This window comes from Dendrobium catenatum, unplaced genomic scaffold (assembly GCF_001605985.2).
Source record: "Dendrobium catenatum unplaced genomic scaffold, ASM160598v2 fragScaff_scaffold_793, whole genome shotgun sequence".
NCBI lineage: Eukaryota > Viridiplantae > Streptophyta > Magnoliopsida > Asparagales > Orchidaceae > Dendrobium > Dendrobium catenatum.
The window spans coordinates 8,654-27,137 of record NW_021319255.1 but is presented as its reverse complement, the minus strand read 5'-3'; the positions used below and the strand labels follow the sequence as shown (position 1 = coordinate 27,137).

The 18,484-nt window shown below is 37.8% G+C and overlaps 1 protein-coding gene across 2 annotated transcripts in view; it reads left to right on the top strand.

The window, feature by feature from the left end:
- LOC110116652 (tubby-like F-box protein 8) overlaps nt 1-7,146 on the top strand; it is a 29,232-nt gene extending 22,086 nt beyond the window's left edge. For both annotated transcript variants that reach the window (XM_020850318.2, XM_020850317.1), the window contains exons 5-6: nt 5,898-6,030; nt 6,134-7,146. In XM_020850318.2, the coding sequence (XP_020705977.1) occupies nt 5,898-6,030; nt 6,134-6,860 (860 nt within the window). In that variant the 3' untranslated portion in view covers nt 6,861-7,146. The remainder of the gene's footprint in view (nt 1-5,897; nt 6,031-6,133) is intronic.
- Nucleotides 7,147-18,484: the final 11,338 nt, after the last annotated feature.

The following is an 18,484-nucleotide window of genomic DNA, read 5'->3' as shown; positions in this document are numbered from 1 at the left end:
CAATTCAATTTTCAAAAGACTAGCTATATTAAGCAAAGATGTGATATGAATAATTATGAAAAGGTGCTCTTTTGTAAAATATGTTTTGCTGGATTTTAATATGATAAAATTGTAATAAAGATAGAAACTAATCACTTCAATATTCTCAAAAAGTTCCACTCAAATTAACTTGAAAGATATGACAAGATTAGTTAAAAACACACATGTCAAAGGCAACTAGTCTCACTTAAAATTGTATGCAAAGTGAGTTATTTTATAATTTTAAAAATCTGGAATAATATGATAATAATCACTACAAATTTCAGATATACTAATATTCAAATTTGTCCAAAGGTGATCCAATCAAAACTTATAGATAATGTTTCACAACAAATCCAATATGCCTAAGGATGAGTCACAAACAAGTTTATGTTGGAAATATGTCTATAATGAAAATATTTTATTTTTGTTACTTATGAAAACAAAGTTGAATGATAGTTACAATAAATCAAATGAGGAAAATATTATTTTCAATTACACAAATTCAAATATCAAAAATTTCACAAGACAAATCAAAACAAGGTGAAAAATAGGGGTTGTAAACTAGATAATTTAGTTTTCACCAAATCAACTACCAATAGAGTATCTTTTTGATTTTTTTTATAAAATCTGAAAAATATAATTTAAAATATTAATATGATGAGAATGCTATAGCAAAAAAATCATACAAACATATTTGAAGTGAAGGCACCAAAGTGATGAAAACTAGTTACAAAAACTAGCACTTAAAAAATCAAAACTAGTTAACAACCCAACTTGTGATTATACAAAATATATTTTAATTTAATGAAATTGTTTTTTGTATGAGACAAATATATAAGATGAGAGATAGCATAAACTTCATATAAAATATAAAATTTTTTAGGAGTTGATCCAATGATAGGTAAAGTTTATGCAAGAATACCAAAGATCTTGAATCAAGTAGACTATTACAATTTCAAATGTCTTTCTCCAAATAATTTTCAATTAGTGATAGGTTTGCTTGCGAACTCAAGTATTTCCTTTAGGGTTACTTGCGAACTCAAATATTTCCTTTAGGGTTACTTGCGAACTCAAATATTTCCTATAAAATTGGTATCAGAGCAAGTCTTGGGACCGGTAGAGGGTTGTTTTCGACAAATTCAGGATTTTGGAGTAAAAAAACAACAACTTTTTTGGCCGGATTATGATGGTGGCCAAAAAGTGGATGCCTTGGAGGAAAGGCTTGAAGGGGAGATGAATCAAATCAAAACAACGGTGGATGAAAGGATTTCTTCCATGGAGGGATAAGTTGCTTATCTCCGAGATATGATGAAGAAAATATTGGAAATTCAAAATCAAACGGCGGCTTCAGTGGCAAAAGGGATGGAAGGAAAAATTAAGAATTCTTAGATTCTTAGGGAAGAAGATGAGGTGGAGATCATGGAAGATGAAGGGAGCCTGTCCAGAAGGAGGCAAGAGGAGGTGGATATGGGAAATGTCAGGAGGGATACTATGGCCGCTGAGGTGTTGATTTTGAAGAAAGAAAGGGGGATTTCGAAGGGGGTTTGGGCTATGGCAGGGCAAGGGAAGACCGGGAAACATGGGGTGGGCTTAGCACTTGGGAGAGGGGAAACTATGGAAATAAGGGGGAATGGTGGCAACCAGAAAGTGAGGAAGTTGAAGATGCCCATATTTGAATGAGAAGATGCTTATGGGTGGATTTATAAGGTGTAGCGATACTTCGTCGTCAATGGGCTAACGGAGGAGGAGAAGCTAACAGCAACGGGCTTGTGCTTGGAAGGAAAAGCCCTGTCGTGGTATCAGTGGGGAAACCAGAGGAGGCCTATCAGGAACTGGAGGGAATTCAAGGATTGCATAATAGAATATTTTCAAACCAACTGGGAAGAAGATTTCTATGAGTAGTTATTTGCTCTGACACAGGAGGGATTAGTAGCAGATTACCGGGAGCGATTTGAGCACCTAGCTAGTAGGGTCAAGCGACTCTCAGATACAGCATTGGAGGAAAATTTTGTGAAAGGATTGAAGGCGGAGATCCAATCAGCAGTGAAGGTCCTGATGCCCCGTGAATTGGGGGAGGCCATGAAGTTGGCCCAACTGATGGAAAATCTAGGGAATCTGGAGAGGGGAGCCAGGAGTAGCAGCACAGGGGGGCTTACAGGATGACGACCACCCATCTAGCACCTAAAGGTCCTGCAACAGGGGGGAGTCGAGAGGCAACCAAGGAGAAGACAAGAGGAGGAGGAAGATGGGGGAATTTCAAGCGGCTGACAGAGAAAGAGATGCATGAGAAGAGGGCTAAGGGGTTATGTTTTCGGTGCGATAAAAAGTACATGCCATGGCATCTGTGCAAGGACGAACTTATCAGGTTCTCACCTTCTGTGATGACGACGAAACTGAGGGAGGTGAGGAGGAGATAGAGGATGAGATGGAGGAGAAGCTACATTTGGATCTGGTTGAGGTTTCTCTGAACTCAGTGGTAGGATTCACTACGAATCATACCATGAAGGTGAAGGGGGAGATAGTGGACATGGAGGTGGTGGTGCTGATTGATAATGGGGTTACTAACAATTTTATTTCCACCTAGGTCGTCGACCAACTAGGAGTGAGATTGGTGGATACTGGCTATTACGGGGTGATGATGGGTATGGGGAAGGTGGAGAAAGGCCAGGGGATTTGCAAAGGAGTGCGACTGACGATCCAGGAGATTCAGGTGATGGAAGATTTTCTTCCACTAGAACTTGGGAGTATAGATGTGATCCTGGGGATGAAATGTCTTTGAACTTTGGGAGATACCAAAGTAAATTGGGGAGCACTCACGATGGAGTTGATGGTAGATTGAAGGAAGGTGGTGATTAAGGGAGATGCGGGGCTTTCCAAATCCCTGGTTTCTCATAAAACGATGGTGAGGGATATTTAGTTTGCTGGTGGAGGGTATTTGGTGGAGTTGCACAGTTTGGAGGGAGCGAGATTAGAGGAGGGAGGGGACATATCCCTCTCCATTTAGCCATTGATTCAGTAGTTCCAAGAGGTGTTTCAGCCACCTCAGAGGGAGCAGGAGCATGCTATCATGTTGAGGGAGAGAGTGTCACCCATCAGTGTACGACGTTATCACTACCCTCAGTTCTATAAGGATGAAATCGAAAAGTTGATTAGAGAGATGCTGGAGGCATAAATCATGAGACCCAGCATCAGTCCCTTATCTAGTCCAGTTCTATTGGTGCAAAAAGAAGGATGGCAGCTGGCGTTTTTGTGTGTACTACAGAGCACTCAATAAGGAAACTATGCTTGACAAGTTTCTTACTTTCTTATACCAGTCATTAACGAGCTGTTAGATGAATTGAGTGGATCAGTGATCTTCAGCATGATAAACTTGAACTCAGATTACCATTAGATCCGGATGAAGGAGGATGTTCTTAAGACAACCTTTAGAACTCATGAAGGACAGTATGAGTTCCTGGTGATGCCTTTTGGCCTCACCAATGCTCCCGCCACTTTTTAGGCCCTTATGATTAAGGTTTTCAAACCTTATCTCAGACGATTTGTATTGTATTCTTTGACGACATCCTGGTCTATAGCATGACAGAGGAGTACTAAGAGCATTTGAAAAGGGTTTTAAAGGTACTGTAGGAGCACCAGCTGAGGGCCAACTTGAAGAACTGCTACTTCACACAAGTCAGTGTAGAGTATTTGGGCTATACTGTATCAAAAGAAGGGGTGGCAGCAGATCAGTCCAAAATTGAGGCAATGCTAAAGTGACCAATGCCGAAAAATTTGAAGGAGTTAAAGGGATTTCTATGACTGATAGTTTACTACAAGAGGTTTGTAAAGGGGTACAGTAGAATAGCATGACCACTCACTGAGCAGTTAAAGAAGGACGGGTTCCTATGGGGTAGGCGGCCACATCAACATTTGAGAGCTTGAAGAAGGAGATGACTACGATGCCGGTCCTAGCTTTACCATATTTCATTTAGACCTTCATTGTGGAGACATGCGTCTGGGTACGGGTTGGGTGTAGTGCTTATGTAGAGTCTTAAGCCCATTGTCTATTTCAGCCAGGTATTGACTCTTTGAGCCAAGCTGAAGTCAGTTTTTGAGAGATAATTAATGGTCATTGTTTTGGCCATCCATAAGTGACTACCCTACCTACTTGGGAGGCATTTTATTTTCAGGATAGATCAGCAGAGCTTGAAATACCTGCTGGAATAGCGGATGGTGATAAGGGGCATCAAAGGTAGCTGTCCAAGTTGCTGGGGTACGATTTTGAGATTCAGTATAGACTAGGGGTGGAGAATAAGGCGGCACATGCCTTGACTAGATGTATGGTGGAGCTGCAGACAGTGGCACTATCGTTCCTTTGATGCTTGACTGGGAGGTCATCAAAAAAGAAAGTGCTAGAGATGAAGATTTGGGAAGGATCGGGTTGGATTTACTAAAAGAAGAGGGTAGCCACCTAGGGTACACATTGGAGGGAGACAGATTGCTATATCAGGTGAGATTTATGATGCCTCATACTTTGATCCACATTACAAACTTCAGGAATTTCATGGAAGCACAATTGGGTGTCATTCAGGGGTGCAGAAGACCTACAGGAGATTAGCTGCCGAGCTTTACTGGAAGGGAATACATAGAGATGTAGAGGAGATGGTGGCAATTTTCCTAGAGGAGAGGAGAGCATGAAAAATTCAGCCACCATATAAGAATAGGGCTGAATTGAAAATGAAATTGTTTTAATCTAATGCATTCAAGGGAATTTGCGGGGAAAAATAATTAGGAAATAATTCAAATTGATGGCTTTGACTTAATCAAATTAACTCAGATTTTAATTTGAATTAATTAGGTAATCAAGTGTGCCCCAAAAATTAAGCACTTGAACTTATAAGAAAGTAGATATGGGGGCCGGCCACATGCATTTGGAAGTTTCCTAATCTACATGCACCATGAAGAATTTGGCTAAAACATGAGAAAAAGAGAGGTTAGCTAGGTAATTATGCAAGGAGAAAATTAATTAATGTATAATATGACATTAGCCAATGAGTTATATATGTAAAGTGATTTATACATTGGAAAGTTTTCCTTCTCTTTTAAGATATTGCAAGGCATGATTTTTGAATATACATCATAAAGCATGCTAGAGTATAAGGCTTTGAGTGTAATAAAATTACACATCGATTATAAAGCATACCATAAATAGAATACAAAACATAAAATGAGCAAGAGAGCATATATAGTTTCAAATGAAGGTAAAAATAAAGTTGCTAATGCATGATAATGTGAATGACTTACGCATGAATTCATTTTATTTGTAAGCGCATTTATTATGATTAAGTTATTGTAAGTATTTACATGGATATTAATACTCCAAATCCCATCTTCAAACCATCTTGAGAAACTTCTTTTGTGATTTAGCTCAATCACCTGTGAAGACATGAAACACGAAAATGAAGAAATTAGATACATCAAACATGTGTTTTGTTATCATCAAAATCCAATAGGCCTACTCCAAGGCTCATGGGGCTAACAATCTCTTTGGTGTGAAAGCCTGCCCACATTCAAGGTCTTCATATTGCATTTGTGCATGTGTTTGTGCATCAGCACTCAAATGTAGAAGTAATTAAATAAAACCAGTTCACTTATTCTTTTCTTTTCACTTCCAACTTTTTCTCGTGAATAATCAATCAGGTACTAAATTTAGGACAATGTTCCTGATATCGTTGTTGCAAGATTACCATTCAATTGACCATATCAACTTGCATCATATGCTTTATTCCATTTCTGTTTACTGTATGAATCCTGCAATGATGGAGTTCCTTGTCATCCAAGTTTCATTACGTCACTTTCTATAATGATAGATAACTCGATCTTCACAACTTTTGTAGCTGTACTTGTTGAGAATGGGAAGTTTCTCCTGTCAGCAAAAAGAAGTCGACGCACAACCTACACTGAATATGTAATTTCAATGGACCCCGAAAACATCTCAAGGTCAAGCAACACCTACATTGGCAAGCTGAGGTAATTGATTGATCCTGAATGCTTTAGTCTTGCTATCTGCTGCACATACAGCATAAATTTTTTTTCTTTATTTCATCTGATGATTTTTCCCCTATATTCATAGATCAAACTTTCTGGGTACGAAGTTTATAGTATGTGATACACAGCCACCTTATAATGCTGCCTCTCTATGCCATCCTGGGACAACAAGCCGCAGATTTTACTCCAAGAAAGTCTCACCTAAAGTACCAACTGGCAGCTACAACATAGCCCAGGTCTCATATGAACTGAATGTACTTGGCACTCGAGGCCCTCGCCGCATGCATTGCATCTTGCACTCAATACCTGCTTCTGCCCTTGATATTGGTGGTATTGTTCCTGGTCAACCCGAACACATAATTCCTCGCTATCTCGGGGATTCTTTTCGGAGCATGTCATTTTCACAGTCTTCCGTCATGGATCGTTCTATGGACTTCAGTAGTTCTCGCTTCTCTGATATCAGCGGAGCAATCCAGGCTGATACTAATAGTGAAGAGATCAAGGAGCCTCCATTAGTGCTGCGCAACAAGGCACCGAGATGGCATGAACAATTGCAGTGCTGGTGCCTTAACTTTCGAGGACGTGTCACTGTTGCTTCGGTGAAGAACTTCCAGCTCATTGCTTCCAATCAGCCTGCTGCTGGAGCTCCAACACCAGCTCAACCAACTCAATCAGATCATGACAAGATCATTTTGCAATTTGGTAAGGTTGCAAAGGATATGTTCACAATGGACTATCGGTATCCGCTTTCTGCCTTCCAGGCTTTTGCTATTTGCCTGAGTAGTTTTGATACCAAGCTGGCTTGTGAATAGCACTCAGCATACGCAATATGAAATGATACTTGCTCTTTCTGTTTTTTGCTGCTTGTGCCTGATTCTTGGCTTATGTTAGTGAGTTGTAAACAGACTGTGCATTTAGACATTCGTCTCTTCCCCTTTATTGTCTCTATGGAAGCTTTTTTTTCCTTGGCTGTTTTTTGTTGTTGTGCAGCTTATTTTCTTTATACCCAGGAGGTGGAGCAAAGGGATGAAATGACATTCAAAATAAATATGTAATAGAGCCAAACTCATCACGTGAAATGCTCTTTATGACTTTTAACTTGCAGTTTCTATAGCATTTAATTTGTTGAATTAAAATTTGTATATAATATAATAAGTTTATTAATAAGAATGGTAAAATAATACAGAGGTAATCATGAACAAGAAATTAAAGATTTCATGAGATGGCATAAGATGTGAGATTTTAGTAAAATGCTTTCATGTGTTTGGCTCATGCCCCTTAATTATAAGTTAAAGGCAATGTATAATGTTACAAGAAAATTTACATAGAAAACGTGCATTAAGAAGTTATGTTTAATTAAGGCTTCGTTTGGGACGGCTTTTTTATTGCTTTTTAAAATGGAGTTGTAGTACAAAATTAAAAAGTTTTGTACTAAAATTTCGTTTTAGAAAGCAATAAAAAAGTCGTCCCAAACGAAGCCTAAGTGAAGTTGTATGCTGACTTTGATTTTTAAAGTGTTAGAGATGAACTTTTAAAAATGTTTGAACGTTGGCCAATTGGGCCTAGTTAGCTACCAGGCCTAGTAAATTTAATGTGACTTGGTTATGCTTAGAATGACTTATTTGTCGACCTGCTTTTAAATACAATTAATTGGGTCAACTCTATGTGGAACTCAACTAACCGGATATTTTGATGTATAAATTTAATCTTTTGATTCTTTTGTATTTTTGAAAAATATTTATAAAATAGAATAAGACACTTAAACGCATGAGTTTTCGTTTTTTTTTTTTTTTTGGAAGCAAATTCACATACAATTTATATACAGAGACTCGAATCCAAGATCTTTTAGTTTGAAGAGGAGGGGATTTGCATGAATAAACTATGATAGACAATTTTGTTTATTTTATCTTTAAATCATGAATATGTATAGAATCAATAAAAGAATATGTTTTCGCTTGTGATGGGTTTCCTTTTAGAAATTGTAAGAATTTTTGTTAGCCACATTTGTTACTTAATGAAGTCTTCTCCTATCATTTTTTGGGCATGAAATGCATACAACTTGTTTAAAATCAAAATTAGAGAACGTTTCGAAACATGAACAAAAACTCTATATATTGTTTTAGGATCATACCTTTATGCATAGAATCTAAAAAAAAATCATTGAATTGTTGATGACATCCCAGACATAGCACTTAATTCATGATATATTCTTATACGATCGATGATCTATAAATATGTGTTTAAATACCATTTTTTCATATATAGTTTTAGAGAAGATTCATGTATTTATTGCCTTATCTCAATGTGTAGATTCTATTCACATACTCATGCTTTAAATAATGTGTAAATTCAATCTTGATAAGCAGCATGATTTTTTTAGATATGTACTCACATGTAAACTCTAGCTACGCCAATATACTTAGTTCAAATGTCATGATTATGCTGAAATTTATACGTTATATTGTTGCAATAACTTGTGAACATAGTCTATGGATGAGTTAAGTATATTGCAATAATGTATATATACGCATATTTGATGTTATAGTAATGCAAAGATTTTTAACCATGCTATATGATTTCATTGTTTTATGTTTTGATTACAAGCATGTATAAATTCAATTTAAAAGCATATGATCATTAAATTCATACTCAACTGAAAATTGCATCATGTATGTCTTTTATTTAATGGCTATTTGCACTTGCTTATTTATGTCTCTTGCTTATACATGTTCTTTCATTTCATGCGCTATTTCTATATATCCAAGATGAAATCTAAAGTTGTAGATCATAGTTGTTTTAGATTAATTCTTTGTCTAGTTACATTTTTTTTTTCTGAATGGTGCCTACTCCAAATTACTTTCTTTTACTTATCTTCTTTACAAGATTCATTTGGGGTTACTCGTATATCAAATTAGGGAGAAAGAAGTTACATCCATTTCTTCCAAATGGAGGTGTTACATACAGTTGCATTGTCGATTAGCTCTGATTAGGGGTATCAATTTTGGGTTAAGGGTCGGGTTCGAGTTTGGGTTGAACCTGTAACTGACCTGACACTATTCGTGTCAACCCGAACTTGACTCAATTTTGCAAATAGGTTATTTTTTTTACCCGAACCATACCCCGGGTCTGGGTCAACCTAACACGACCTAAATGACTCAGGGCAGTAAAAAATTGCTAGTTTTCTGGTCAATAAATGGGTCAATATCCACTTTTCAGGCAAAAACGATTCAATTTTGGATTTCTGCGTCAAAAATGGGTTTTGGGATAAAAAATGGGTCATATTCAGGTCAAAGGGTCAACCCAAACCCGACTTAATTTTTGAAATGGGTCGAATTGTTGAACCCGAACCCGACTAATTTTGGGTCTGGGTTGACCTTAACCTGAAATTTTCGGGTCGGGTTTGAGTTTGGTTTTCAAGTCATATCAAATACTAACATCCCTAGCTCCAATGAGATAAATTCTAAAACTTAGAGCCCCCTAGGTCCTCTAAGCCTTATATGTGATTAGGATTCCTAAACCTTAGGCCCTTGTAGGAACGTGGATTTAATTTTTTGAACCCGCTAGTGAGTAGGATTTTATTCGGTAGTAACAAAATTAGGAATGCATAGCATTAATTTATTTTTTTCACATTTAAAAATTTCTCTTTGATTGTTATGAATCATAATGTGTATAATAAAATAAATATATTAATAAAGATTAAAAATATAATTAAATATAAATGATCTCAATTTATCACACATTAATAAATAAAAAATATTAATGGATCTAAATCAAATAAATTAACAATACACTCTAAATGAAATTAAATAGGCAAAATAAAGGTTAATAAAATTCTAAAATAAAATTAAACCATTAAATTTAAATGATTAAATAACATTAACTAAAATGTTAATCAATTTAAAAATCTCAAATAAGATAAAATCTCATAATTTATAATTAATCTTGATTTAATTAAATAAATTTCATTAGTTAAATACTAAACAAATAACTAAAGGATCTTTCATGTTTAATGTTTGACTCGTTTGAGGGCATATTAGCATTGGATATATGGGTCTTTAATAAATAAATTGTAGATAACAATAGACATTATATTTAACTCCATTTGAAAGATATATATGCATTAAATTTGAGGGGTCTTTAATAAAATTTAAATAAACTATAAGCTTTTATGTATTGTGTTCACCTACTTTAGAAGGCACAATTGCATTTGATCATAAAACCTTAAAAAATTCTTAATGAATTTAAATAAATTTAAAATTTGATAAATAATCGAAATAATTAACCAAGATAATTACTAGATAACTCGGACTTATAAGGCTATTAAGTTAGCTTTAAGGAGGGTGAAATAAACCTCATAACTCTGATTTAATAAAGGTAATTACTATTCAATTTAAGTAATTATTAATCCAAATTAATAAAAAAACACTTCAAAGCCTTCATATGTTATGCTTAATTTCTTTTGGAGAGCATATATTTATTGGATTTATAAGGTATGTATCTTAAGACACTTAATAAACTATTAATAAATTTTAAAGATATTAATAACATTTTCATTTATCAAAATTTAAATTCAAATCAACACCTCACTTGGCTTTCAACCAACAAATAACTTCAAGTTTGAATAAGTTAAATAAAACTCCTAGGACATATAAAAAATGCATGACATTTTTCACGCATTAGAATTTGATTGCTAGGGTCACTAACTCTATTTTTAGGTTAGGTTGTAGTGTGTTTTGGTGTGATGCGGGCACATTTGCCTGGAAAGTATTCTTAGTATGTTTATTTATTTATTTTATGCACTCTGAATATCACATCATACATACATTATATGTGTATTTTCATGTTATTTCATTTAACACAAAAAGCAGAGCAATGTAGAATATACCTGGGATGTTTGTAAAAGAAGACTCAAAGTAAAATGTAGTTATGTGTAAATATATGTACAAAGACTCAAATGTAAATGTAAGGAGTAAGGAGTTGCAAAGATTTAAAAGTATTTTCTTATAGAATTATTCCAGCTCTAGCCACCTTACTTTCTTCCATACCCTAGGTTATATTTATTTCCAAGTAAATGAATAAAATATTTTATTTATGCATTCACTTCATGCATACATGAAGTTAGATACATTTATTTGCAATATCTTAATATTCATTATTTAAATCTTTGAATTAAATTCCCTGAATCCATAGGATAAAGTCCTCCCATCTTACATACATAAGACGATTGATTATGTTTAGGATATTAGCCGACAACTCACTCTAGGCAAGCATAAGCTACTAGATGAATTCTAGATCTATAGTTCATTCTAAGATATCGAATTCAATATTTGATCTTTTAAACTCAAAATAATCAATTTTTTTTATTTTTTGTTAAAATCTAATTCTCACTAAAGATAATAGAGCCTAGGAACCCCCTCTCATTTTTATATATTTGAAAACATTTTATATATTTGATCTTCAGCTCTTCTCTTATCATTTTCAGAATAGAGCCTAGGAACCCCCTCTATGCATCAAACTAAGAAGAGAATAATATAATGTCCTTAATCGAGAGTTTTTTTAGGTTGAGACCTAGACGGGGGCTTACGCTCGTGGAAAACTGACACCCATATCAAATAAATCTCATTCAAGCTGATGTATCGGATGGGGGAAATCTCGTGATTATAGGGTCATACGTATTATTATCTATTGAGGTGTGTAGGTGAAAGCCAATATCCTTTATGATTAATCATATGTATGATCCCATATACTTTTCTATTGGCCTGCTTGCATAGAGTATAAAGGCATACGTTCATTTTACCGTGCGGGATAGTGCGATCATACTCTTTACATTCTGACCATTGCTAGTAGTATCCTTTCGGAGACCTACATAAATAAATTAAGGTGATAGATAATTGATCAAATTTTCCTAAAAACTTTGAATGGTTTATAAGTACTTGTATGTTGACCTAACTTTCATCATGCTCAAGCTTGATAATTATACACACACCATGGTCAACTTGGATTCTCTCTCTGTTAGATCATCGTTATACCATATATGCTTAATGATTCAAACTTAGACCTCTTGATTAGAAAATATATTAGAGAGAATCCATGGTCAACTTGGATTCACACTCCCTTGCTCCCTCTTGCTCTCTCTCTCTCTCTCTCTCTCTCTCTCTCTCTCTCTCTCTCTTGCTCTCTCTCTCTCTCTCCCTTTCTCTTGCTCCAGCCCTCTCTTTCTCTCTCTCTCTCTCTCTCTCTCTCTCTTGTTCTCTCCCTCCCTCCCTGTCACTTGCTCTCTCTCTCTCTCAGTCTCTCATTCTCTCTCTCTCTCTCAGTCTCTCATTCTCTCTCTCTCTTTCTCTCTCTCTTGCTTTCGCTCTCTCTCTCTCTTGCTCCTATCTCTCTCTATCTCTCTCTCTTGCTATCTCTCTCACCCTCTCTCTTTCTCTCTTTCTATCTCTCTCTATCTCTCTCTATCTCAATCTCTCCCTCCATCCCTCTCTCTAGCTTTCCCTCCATCTCTCTCTCTCTTAATCTCCATCTCTCTCTATCTCTCTCTCTCTTGCTCTCTCTCTCACCCTCTCTCTCTCTCTCTCTCTCTCTCTCTCTCTCTCTCTCTCTCTCTCTCTCTCTTCTGTTCTCCCTTTATTAGGTATCTCCCCCTTTTGAGGTGGTTCCTTGAGCACTCATATAACTCTTTTGGCATACCTTTGGGGTAAGCCTCCTTGTGAATCAAAGGGGCTTTTCCTTTCCTTTTTTGTTGCTTTCCTTTTGGGTTTCATACTTGTATGGTCGTTTTTAGTGTTTCAGCTCTTCCCACTTTTGTTTTTTGTCAGGGAAGACATAGCTTTTAGTTTCCATACCTTGTATGCTCGTTTACTTTACCTTTATTAATGCAATATGCAACTTTCATCTCTCTCTTATGTTCTCTCTCTCTCTCTCTGTTGCTCTCGCTCTTCCTCTCTCTCTCTCTCTCTCTTACTCTCTCTCACTCTCTCTTTCCCTCTCTCCCTCTCTCCATTTCTCTCTCTCTCTTTCTCTTGTTCTCCCTTTCTCTCTCTCTTTCTTTCTTCTCTCCCTCCTTCTCTCTATCTCTTTCTCTATCTCTCTCTCTATCTCTCTCTCTTTCTCTCTCTCTCTCTCTCTTACTCTCTCTCTCTCTTTCTCTCCCTTCATCTCTCTCTCTCTCTTGCTCTCTCCCTTTCTCTCTCTCTCTCACTCTATCGCTCTCTCTCTCTCTCTTCCTCTTTCTCTCTCTCTTGCTCTCCCTCCACCTCTCTCTCTCTTGTTATCTCTCTCTATCTTAATCTCCATCTCTCTCTCTCTTGCTCTCTCTCACCCTCTCTCTATCACCCTCTCTCTCTCACACACCCTCTCTCTCTCCCTCTCTCTCTCTCTCTCCATCTCTCTCTATCTATCTATCTCATTCTCCCTCTCTCTCTTGCTATCTCTCTCTCTCTCTTGCTCTTCCTCTCTCTATCTCTTGCTCTCACTCTCTCTTTCTCTCTCTCTCTTGCTCTCTCTCTCTCTCCCTCTCTCTCTCTCCCCTCCCTTTCTCTTACTCTCCCTCCATCTCTCTCTCTCTACCTCTCTCTCTCCTCTCCTCTCTTTTGCTATCTCTCTCTTGCTCTCACTCTCTCTTTCTCCCTCCCTCTCTCTCTTGCTAGCTCTCTCTCTCTCTCTCTCTCTCTATCTCTCTCTCTCTCTCTCTCTCTCTCCTCTCTCTCTCTCTCCCCATCCCTCTCTCTTGCTCTCCCTCCATCTCTCTCTCTCTCTCTCTCTCCTATCTTTTGCTATCTCTCACTTGCTCTCACTCTCTCTTTCTCCCTCTCTCTCTCTAGCTCTCTCTCTCTCTCTCTCTCTCTCTCTCTCTCTCCTTCTATCTCTCTCTCTCTCTCTCTCTTTCTCTCTCTCTTGCTAGCTCTATCTCTCTCTTGCTATCTTTCATTCTCTCTCTCTCTTGCTCCCCCTCTCTATTGTTCTCTCTCTCTCTTGCTAGCTCTCTCTCTCTTGCTATCTCTCTCTCTCTCCCCCACTCTCTCTCTTGCTTTCCCTCCATCTCTCTCTCTATCTCCTCTCCTCTCCCTTGCTATCTCTCTCTCTCTCTCTCTCTCTCTTTATCCATCTCTCTCTCTCTCTCTCTCTCTCTCTCTACTGCTAACTATCTCTCTCTCTCTCTCACTAGTCCATCTCTCTCTCTATCTCTTCTATCTCTCTCTCTCTCTCTCTTCATCTCTCTATCATCTCCTCTCTCTCTCTCTCTCTTCAGCTATCCGTTGTTCTCTGTCTCTCTCCTCGCTCTCTCTCTCTCGCTTTTTTGCTCTTTTCTCTCTCCCTTCTCTTACTTTTCTCCTCCATCTCATCCTCCTCTCTCTCTCTCTCTCTACTTCTCCTCTCTCCCTGCTTTCTCTTCTCTTACTCTCTCTCTCTCTTCTTGGCTAGCTCTCTCTCTCTCACCTCTCTCTTACTATTCTCTTCTCACTCTCTCATCTACCTACTCTTATTGCTCTTGCTCTCTCTCTGACTCTCTCCTCTCTCTCTCTCTCTCTCTCTCTCTCTCTCTTTCTAGCTCTCTCTATCTCTTGCTAGCTCTCTCTCTCTCCTCTCTCTTGCATAGCTCTCTCTCACTTTCTCTCTTCTCTCTTTTTTGTCGTCTGGTGATTTGTCTATTATATATATATATATAATATAATATATATAATTATATATATTATATTCAGCTCTCAAAAACTTATTAAGCTCTCTCTCTATCTCTCTCCCCACCTCTCTCTCCTTCCCTCGTCTCTCTCTCTCTCTCTCCCTTTTTCCCTCTCTCTCTGCTTGCCTCTCTCTCTCTTACTCCCTCTCTCTCTCCTTCTCTCTCCTCTCCCTCCATCTCTCTCACTCTCGCCCTCTCTCTTGCTATGTGTCTCTTACTCCCCTCTCTCTCTGCTCTCCTCTTACTCCTTTTCTAGCATCTCTCTCTCTCTCCCTCTTGCTAGCTCTCTCTACATCTATCTCTTTCTCATCTCACTAGGTGTCTCTCATCACCATCACTAATCCTCTCTCTCTTCCTACTCTCTTTATTGCACTTGCTCATCTCGCTCCAATCATCTCTCTCCTCTCTCTCTTTCTAGCTTCTATATTCCCTCGTCATCCTCTCCTCTTCGCTTCATCTCCTGTCTCTCTCCTCTTTTATGCTCTCTCTATCTCTCTTGCTAAGCTCTCTCTCCTTCTTGCTCTTCTTCTTTCTCTCTCCCCCTTCTCTAATCTCCCTCTCGTCTCTCTCTCTCTCATCTCCCTCCTTTCTCTCTCTTCTCTCTCTCCCCCTCGTCTCTTCCCTTCTCCTATCTCGCCTCTTGCTTCCTCTCTCTCTCTCTCTCTCTCTCCCTCTCTCTCTCCTTCTCTCTCTCAAACTATCTATTTCCATCCTCTCTCTGCTCCCTCTCTCTAATGCCTCCTCTCTCAACTGAACGGACACGCGAATTACCGTCATATTTTTCGGATAGAAATTTTTGAGCCGCGGTACGATGACGGTGCGGTAACGGCAGAATAATTTTCCTATTTGCGCGAACGGATCGTTGTTGTGAAGGCTGATTGGTCGGAAAACCTTACGTACGCCATGTTGCAACGGCGCATAATAGTCGACAGTAAACCTTCGGAGTCCCATGCGCCGATGGAAAAAGGCGTCGGTAAGTAAATTATGGCTTGAATCGGTTCCGTTCGCAGACGTTACGGTTGGAAACAGTATCGGTGCCAAAGTACAGACAGGATCTTGGGCACCAGGCTTATTTAAACCACTCAACGAGCTTATTTTCTTCGCACGTCTCCGAAGATATTTATTTTCCAACGTTTACTCCACCGAAATGTCGCCGTGAATAGCGCCAATTTTTTCGAACAACCGATCGCCTCTGGCCCGCTCATTCGTTTCCTTCCGTTTCTCACGTCACCTCGCGGTTTCGCCTGCCACGCCGTCGCTCGCTGTGGATTGACACTGCCGACTGTCACCGAGTGCGTCATGTCACCTTCCCAGACTTCGCGCGAGACATCGTTTCCTCCTCTTTCTGCTCTCGCGTGCGCCAACGCCGAGGATCACGGCCGTGAGGGTCGCTCTATCGCCGACGGATAGGTAATTTTGTTTTCATTTTTTTTTTCCTATTTCGGTTTTTTGGGGAAAATTTTAAAAACCCAAAAAAATATAGGAAAGAAGAAATTTTTGCCGCCTTAAGTCCATAGTCTTTTTTGGCTTTAGTCCATTTCCTCTGCGTTGGAATTTTGGGGGGGGTTTTCCTCCCCTTTTCTCACGTAGCGAAAATTTGCTAGAGAATGTATCGCTTTGGTTGCATGCTTTTTGTTGATTGATATTCTTTCTTTGTTGATAAAACTAGGAGAGGGAGTTGAAAGGTAAAAAAAACTTGGATTATGGAGAAATCAGACAATAGAGGATGGTAAAGTTTTTTTCGGTTAGTATGACTAAAATGGATTAATGAGTGCAATTTGATGTAGTAATCAGTACCGTAGTGAGGGAATTGTGACTTTGAAGCGATTAAAGTCATTAAAAGAGTAACCCACGTTTTAAATATATTGGATCTATTATTTCAGAGCTGAATGGTGAAAATTGGATGTGAGATATATTTCAAAAGAATTCAAGTTGGAAGGGATGTTGAAGCCGAATGTTGGCCACTAAAAAGAAGCATAATTATCTAAGTTAAATGTGGGCAGAGATGAGGATGCTAGGTGGATGAGTGGCTGACCGGCTGTAGAGATAGGATGCGAAATGCGAAACGAGTACGTGAAAGGTTTTGGAGTAGCTCCGTGGAAGATAAGTTAGAGAGAAGTCGGCCTTAGATGGTTTGGTCATAATGAATTTCTATTAAATAATCTTTTAGATTCTATATATATAAAATTCCATTACTTCTTATTTTTCTCTTAATATAGGTTATGGATATTAGAATACACAAAATGAAGTTGGATGTATAAATATAATCGATTAATCTCAAGTGTCGGAAGACATTAACAGATGAATTCATTCAATGTGGGTGAAACTTTTTTTATTAGCAATAGCGAAACATGTTGCCCAGCTTTAATATCAGAGAGGAAAGTTTTGATGTCACCAATATTCTAAAATACATAAAAGTCTAAATGCACCTAGAACAGTTAGTGATGTAACTGTTGATATCTGTATTCGCAGAGGATTTCATGCTAACGGTAATTTGTTTGGATCTTTCTCATGGTGAGTATGTAGCCACAATTTTGATTAATCAATGCGTGTCCCTTACTACAAAGTAGTTAATGTCGCTGAGGCTGAAACATCCGACCCAATTTGAGAAATTCAGTTCATGATGGCAACTGGAATACAAACGAAAAACAAAAATATCATAAGGGAGTTAACGAATACGAAGGCAACAAAAATTTTTATGATTTTTGCATGCTGCCTGCAGCAACCAATCCTGGAAGGGTGCATTGACTCACTTAGAATTATCTATTCCTGTGAGATGTTAAGCACAAGGCTGAATATATAATCATTGCTCGTGGAGATGTGTTTTTAATTCAAATTCATTGGGTGGTCGTGCTAAGGAAACCATTCCGATAAGATAAGATTTAATTCCTACATAGATCTTATATCCCGGCAAAAGTTAATTTCCAAACCTTTGGTTTGGAAACATAGCCAATATGTAAAGATAGATTGTTGTGTGAATGGATGCATGTTATAAATATCTATCCTTTAAAGACGATATCGCAGAAATTGTATGACGTCAATTGTAAATTGCACACAGATTTAATCAAAATCTAGAAAATAGATAGGAAGCAAGAAGGAATGTGCCTGTTAGTAGGATATTTCTCTTTCTATATAATTTTGAGACTATTAAAAACAACGGCTATATGTATCCATGAAGGAGTCTGCTGCACATATGCAGATGGCAATAAATGATCACATTTCCACAAGAAAGAGGTGTTATCACAACATCCAGTCAGAAGTAGAGGCTTTGGGAAGCACCTTGATCGTAACACATCCCATGCAATTCGCAAGACAGAACAAAAAATGTCAGATTAGGTTTATGCGCAGATGGATTATTCCATTCCAGTCAGTCGGCTACATCGTACTCAATGTTGGCTGCTGTGATACACCTCACTCCTTATAATTTTCCTTCTAGAGTTATGTATGACTACTTCCTTAATGTTTCTGTCACTATTATAATTCTAGGGCCACATAATCCAAAATTAAAGATTGCGTATTTTCTTACAATTTTTGAATTGATGATTTAAGTTTATTTGGGAAGAAGGAAGTTAAGGACATATGATATCCCCAACCAAAACAGATTTTACACTAAGACAGCATATACTTTGGATAAATTGGCCTGACTTATCCTAGCATATGGTATGCTCTCAAGGTGGAGACCACTTCAGGCAAGTTTTAGCAGCTTGTCCGAATATTGTATGGGAAAAATACAAAATATTCCTAAAGTAGGCGTAG